Source organism: Macadamia integrifolia, chromosome 14, assembly GCF_013358625.1.
Source record: "Macadamia integrifolia cultivar HAES 741 chromosome 14, SCU_Mint_v3, whole genome shotgun sequence".
NCBI lineage: Eukaryota > Viridiplantae > Streptophyta > Magnoliopsida > Proteales > Proteaceae > Macadamia > Macadamia integrifolia.
The window spans coordinates 14,818,938-14,825,541 of NC_056570.1; the positions used below are offsets into that span (position 1 = coordinate 14,818,938).

The following is a 6,604-nucleotide window of genomic DNA, read 5'->3' on the forward strand; positions in this document are numbered from 1 at the left end:
AAAAGACATAAGGTTTGCCCTACCAGTAGTGGAGGCTACCTCACTTTCAGCCCCGGGCCTTGATCAAAGGCTGTTGATGGCAACAAAGAAGAACAAATCAAAGAATACAAAGAGAGGAGAAAGGAAAAAAAAAAAAGGAACTTGATAGGAAACAAGTGAACCCCCAACGAAGGAAGAGAAGGAAGAGAGCACGGCAATGACCGCAATAACTCGGAGGAGAAGAGCCCGCAAAGTCACAAAGAAACAGGAAAGGGAAACGACAAAGCAACAAGCTCTCAAAGTACCAAGAAAGGAGGAGTGGAGAAGATGAACAATAGTATACCCTAAAATAATGCTTCTTGCCCTCCTAAAAGGCGTGGACATTTAATGGTGAACAAGTGAAAGGACACCCATCATAGGAAAAGGTGTGATCCAAGCTAACTAGGAACATCAGTTCATTCCTCTAATGCTAGGGTGGAAGCAGAATTGCGGAAGTGGCATCTCCCCGCTCATCAGCGTGTTGGAGAAGCATATTTTTAAATAAAAAAGTAGCCACCAATCTAGTGGAATCCCCCTAAAATTCGTGAACCATTAATTACTAAAGAAGACACCAATTCAGAAGGCAAAACGTTGAGCCATTGAGGCGATTACTTGTCTCATGAGCCATGGCGCTCAGTTGCGACAAAAAGAGGGCCGTGTTGATTGCAAAATGTTAATACCTAAAAATACTCTGACAGACAAAAAGAGGTTCGACAGGAGTGGGGGGCAATCTGTTATGATAAAAATACACAACCAATAGAGACATGCCAGATGGGACTGAGTGGGCAATGGCTCTTAGAGTGAGCAAGCCCTGGTGAGTGGCCCAGGCTCCACGAGGTCATCCATCTAGTCTAAAGTAGGCGCCTGGACCATAAACGGATTGGCCGACCCATCTTTTCAGAGCACCTTGATGGACGATCGGCTAAGCTAGCACTAGCACAACTGAAGTGTCACGTGGACAACCTATCCCATGGTTGTCTGGACTACTAGATAAGCCTAGCCGTATTGGTTCCCTGACCGAATGGCTGGCCCGAAGTCTTCACTAGCTAGATGCCAAGATTCCTACAATTCTCACACATTGAGACATGTCCAAAGAATGGTTGCCAAACCAAGCACGTGAACTACATGGCATGAACTATGTCCGGTCCATGAAGGACTCTCAATGGAATATCGAATCATCCCCAAGGGGAAGGTTATCCCTCCATATCCTCTGGGATATGGCCAATATTCAAACTCCTACCAGCATTAGGAAGCTACAAAAGTGGGACTTTCACTCGACAGTTGACATTATCAACTATTAATACCCAAGCACCTCTTTCCAAAGGGACCCAATATTTTTCCATTCTGATTAGAATTATCTGTTTGTTGAGAAGTCTGATTTATTAGAGAGTCCCCCACCGGATCAGCCTGACGCTTTCTATCTTGTGTCTGTTCGTCTGTGTAAGACGTGGAAATGGCCTAGGGCGATTCTTGCCACAACACTATGAACTATCAATCCTTTATTAACAACTCCAACTCTGATATTCATTTTTTCAGTTTATCTAATGAATGAATTTTCTTCTTTTCATTAAAAAAAAAAAAAAAATCAAAGTAGTTAGTCCTTCTAGGAATGAAACCACACTAAGCCCAAAACAAAATTACCCCAACACCATCTTCATCAATTCCTCAAACTTCTCCATTGATATCATTCAAGAATATTTCCTAATTTTTATACAAAATGCATTATTAGAGATTCAAAGGAAACACATTTAATTTTCATTATCCTCCCTAGAAAGAGGCCCCAAATTATTTTGTAGTTATCACACCCATAATTAGCAAAAAACGAAAATAGGAAAACAGAAAGGCATGAGTTTTAACTGGTGCAAAGCTTTAAAAAAAAAGAACACCAGAAAAGGGAAAACTGACAATAAGGGTTTTAAACACATAGATATTAACAAAAAAGAAGAAGCAATATACTCATATAAATTAAGAATGGGCGAGCCTCTGGTGCAACATTTAAGTTAAAGCACTAATTTAGAAATTCATTTCAATAGATGCATCAGCTTGCACCTGAATTTAAGAATCGTGCATGAACTTGAATAAAATGGATTTATAATAAAGACATTTTTGCTAACTATGGTCACTACCTTAGAAAACCCCCAACAAGAAAGTTTTCACAAACTAAATAAGTTTTAGTTACCTAATTTGTGTTGATCCTTCCTATGAAGTGAAACCTAAGGTTAGGGGTGTCAATCGGTTGGGTTTGGCGGATTTCGATCTGGCTAGTCGAGTTTGATTTGTAGAAACACAACCCTAAAAGCGATGCATAAAGTAATGGAAAAACAAGAACAAAGTACGCACACATGTTTATGAGGTTCGGAAAGATTGCCTACGTCCTCGGTGAGAAGAGATTTTGCTTCACTATCAATGGAGAATAGGGTTACCACTCGTCCTCACACCTCTCACAATTGCTTGCATTATGGAGAAAGAAAACCTTGCTACAAATATATAGTAAAAAACCCTAATCCGGAAAGTGCAAAAACTGCCCTCAAATAAAAATTCGAGTGGGATGCTGCACCCCCCCACACCCCCACTATGCAGGGGGACCTCTTGCCCCATTGCAACCCCCACATCCCGCTTCCCGGTAAGCGAGATCGCCGTTCTATTCTGTCGAGATGCTTACACCAGTACTCCCTGAATTAAACTACGATCAAATACAAGACATCGTACACTAACAGCGGGCCTATAGGCTTGCATCGTATCCTGCCTATTTAAGGAAAGAGTCGGTCTTGTGTCGAGCTCGATCGGGTTTGGGCTTTAACCGGGCTTTTCCTAATCAGACTATAATCAAGTCTTAAACGGGGTGATGTACTAGAAAAACCTTAAACGAGCCTTAAATGATCTTTAATTGTCTTAGATTTAAGAAATTTTAATATTTCTTATTGAATGATAAAAATTTAGAAAAATATATTACACCCTTACCTTTATATAAATAATCAACTCCTTGGGCCCCTATTTGAGTAAGGCGCACGCAACTTATAAGCGTGCTCCCGTGTCAAAGCATGCTAACGCACAATGATGCTCTACGATTAGCTTGACTGCAGGGCGGTCGTAGACTAGGCTAAAATTTAGAAAAATATATTACACTTAAATTGTAGTTGATAAAAATATCAATATATACCCTATTCTATAAAAAAAGAAGTAAAATATATATAAATGGTTGGGCTAAATGTGAAGAGTCGAGTTGGACTTGTATATGGGTCGGTCCGATCGAATACCCATCGGTCTTAACCCTTGTACTGTATGCTATCTGTTTATAAGTGGACGTACCTGAACTCAACACATTTAATAATTAATGTGAGTAGAGCCAATCTTTAAATAGTCAGATTGAATCGATCCAACCGGTGTGATTTTGGGATTGACATAGTCGTTCATTTGTTTTTTGGTAGAAACATAGTCGTACGTAGACTCATAGTTCACATTGGTCTCTACTCCGTTAAAACCAACAAAGAAAATCTTCCCAAATCTCAATACCATATTTGTCATCGTAAGAGACCTTTTAATTTGTCAATCCTAGTTTTATTTAAAAAAAATAAAAAAAAATGGGCACCTTTCGAGCTTTATTTCTTAATTTGTAATGTAAATGCATTAAACCAGACTGAGAAACTGTGAACCGACAAACCCATTTGATTTCGTTGTGATCCTTCGAGGAAAAAGAGCTGTAATACCTTAATCATTACACAACTCCCTCAAATCCAACAAAGAATTTTTTACAAACTCCAATGCCGAATCTGTTATTCCACATCCTCATTCACTAATCACCATATACACACAAGAACAATCCCTTAAAACCCGGAAAAATTGAAAAGAAAATGAAAAGAAAGGAATCTCCATGAACAGTCCCAAAGATAAAAAAAAAAAAAAAACTGAAAAGAAAGCTAAAAACAAGATCCACCTCGAACACCTCTCCCGCTCCTTCGGCCTTCCCTTCTCTCGCTTCTGTCCTGTGATCCCGTCTCCTGTTCCTTTCCCAAATAGCAGCAGAGCAGCAGCAGCAGAAGCGGAAGAATATCAAATTAAAGGCAATCTCATGAATTCAAAATTACCCTGTTCATGTCAATGAACGGGTTATGAAACCCATTGACCCAAATCATGAAAGAAGAAGAACCCAATTGGTTTTCTAGATGGGAAGAAGAGCTTCCTTCCCCAGATGAGCTTATGCCCCTTTCCCAGACCCTAATAACCCCTGACCTCGCTCTTGCCTTTGACATTCGAAACCCTAACCCACATGCTGCTTCAACACCACCACCACAACTACCTCCTTCCTCTCAACCCCACTCCGCCGAGTTCGATTCGACTGAGTTAGGATCAGCCACCGCCGGAGACGAGCCGGCTCGGACACTGAAGCGTCCTCGCTTGGTATGGACACCGCAGCTCCACAAGAGATTCGTTGATGCAGTTGCCCATCTTGGGATCAAGAACGCTGTGCCCAAGACGATAATGCAGTTGATGAGTGTTGATGGGTTGACTCGCGAGAACGTAGCAAGTCACTTGCAGAAATACAGGCTTTATCTCAAGCGGATGCAGGGGCTCTCTGGGGGTAACGGTGGTGGTGGTGCAGCGGGATTGTCCCCCACTGACGCTGCAACGGATCACTTGTTTGCGAGCTCGCCGGTGCCAAGGCAGCTTTTGCATCCAGGGCCACCAGGGTCAGATCACTTCTTGCCGTTTGTGCCTGTGGCGGCGCTTCAACACCACCATCAGCATCAGATGGCAGCCGCAGCATTGGCAGCGCAGCAGCAGCAGCAGCAACAGTTTCATCAGAGGCAGATGGGGCATTTTGGGTCGCCGCCCGGAGGGCAATTCGATCACGGTTTTTTTCCACGGCAGGCGCCAGGTGTGAATAGGATGGGAGCAGCAATGCCAGCGCAACCACCGGCTTATGTAGAGGATTTGGAGTCTGCAACAGGAGGAGTTGGTGGTGGAGGTGGGAGAAAGGTTCTTACTCTGTTTCCTACTGGGGATGATTGAAAGCCGTTGGTAATTATTGCCTTTTTCTTTCGGTTCCTTGTTACAAGGGTATTGTGGAATTTACTTGAGTTTGGAAAATTGGTTGGGGGTGTGGAGGGGCTAATTGGGTTTTGTGTGTGTGTGATAGATCAATTTAGGGTTTAGCTGCTGCTGCTACTGCTGTTGTTGTTGTTGTTGTTGTTGTTGTTGTTGTTGTTGTTGTTGTTGGTTATAGAGATAGGTATCAGGATGCCATGTAAGTCAAAATTCCCTCTCCAGATCCTATGAATTGCCAATGCCTGCACTTCTGTTTGGTTCAGATTCTGGGTACCTTAAACGATTACAGTAGGTGTTTAATGTCATTCTAGAGATTTAGTTTCATCCCCAGGTAGGTTGTATGTAGTTTAATTTTATACCTTCATTTAATTTGTTATTAGTAGGGAGAGGGATTTGACTCATGGCATTCTTTCCAAGTTTTGTAAACTGTGTGGTGCGGTAACTAGGGGGCTGGACTCTATATTAGGTGGTCGGTGGTGGTTGGGAAATTTATTAAAATATCAAGTGTATTTCAATGCTGGAAGAACCTCAAATGTAATATGAATTTCTAATATTATCAGTTTATTCAATATCCTCATTGTAGGTCTTGTTTATAAATGCATATGTTCTTGCATGAATGATGATGAATAAGGCCTTTCTAGATGATTTCTTGATTAAGCATAGATTTAACTCTTGCTTCTGTTTTGCTTGAAGTGTGTTGTAGTTTTCCTGGAATACTATTTTGAAATTAAGAGCACAAATTATTACTAACAAAATATGTTTATTTAAGGGGAAATGTGGAATAATAGTATGAAAAATTGCACCATTCCTAAGCAATGAAAGTTCCAAAGGGAAGATAAGGAAACTGTTGAAGGAAATTAAATTGGAAAAGTTTACCTCTCTACAGAAGAAAGCTATCAATACCTCTAAAGTTTTACCAAATAATAAGTAAACATTGGTAGTGCATCAGAATTAGTTGGTCATCCTATTTGCAAGGCCTTAGCCTCTCTAAAATATTGTATAGTCTTCAGGGGAGGTATCCTGGGTCCAAATCCAGCTGGTGACTAAACCTTGTAGGAGGACTAAGCAAGGGTTGTGCTCTAATTAGCTTTCTTTCTATTTCCTGGAATAGGCTGGCGGAATGTCCGTTGACTAATCTTAGAGCTTTTCTCTGTGCATCAGTTTTCAAGCTAGCTATCGTCAAATTTTAATTTAATTGTTCACTAATTTGGATCCCGGAACTGAGGATGAATGGATTTTCTTCTTCTAAGTTTCATCTTTGATGGTGTTGTAAAATTATTCGTGGTGTTTTGTTCTGATGTCATTGAAAGCTTGGGCTGCCATATAATTAGCAGTATAACGGTTAAGTTGGCTGGCAATAATGTGAAATTTATTGCAACTACACTGGTGGGCATGAAGCTCCTAACAGGCCATGCAGTTCAGCTTCATCTTCCAATGTCCTGTAATATAATTAGGGAGGCTATCCATTGTCTGAATAAAAAATATGACCGAAACAGAAATATCTGAACTTTGACTTACAGTAGGTTCTCTTAGTAGTGTG

At 40.9% G+C, this 6,604-nt stretch overlaps 1 protein-coding gene across 1 annotated transcript; it reads left to right on the plus strand.

The window, feature by feature from the left end:
* Nucleotides 1–3,684: 3,684 nt before the first annotated feature.
* LOC122060898 (transcription factor MYBC1-like) lies at nucleotides 3,685–5,633 on the plus strand. Its single transcript, XM_042624008.1, has one exon. The coding sequence runs from the start codon at nucleotides 4,150–4,152 to the stop codon at nucleotides 5,026–5,028; it is 879 nt and encodes a 292-aa protein (XP_042479942.1). The 5' UTR covers nucleotides 3,685–4,149; the 3' UTR covers nucleotides 5,029–5,633.
* The last annotated feature ends 971 nt before the right edge of the window (nucleotides 5,634–6,604 follow it).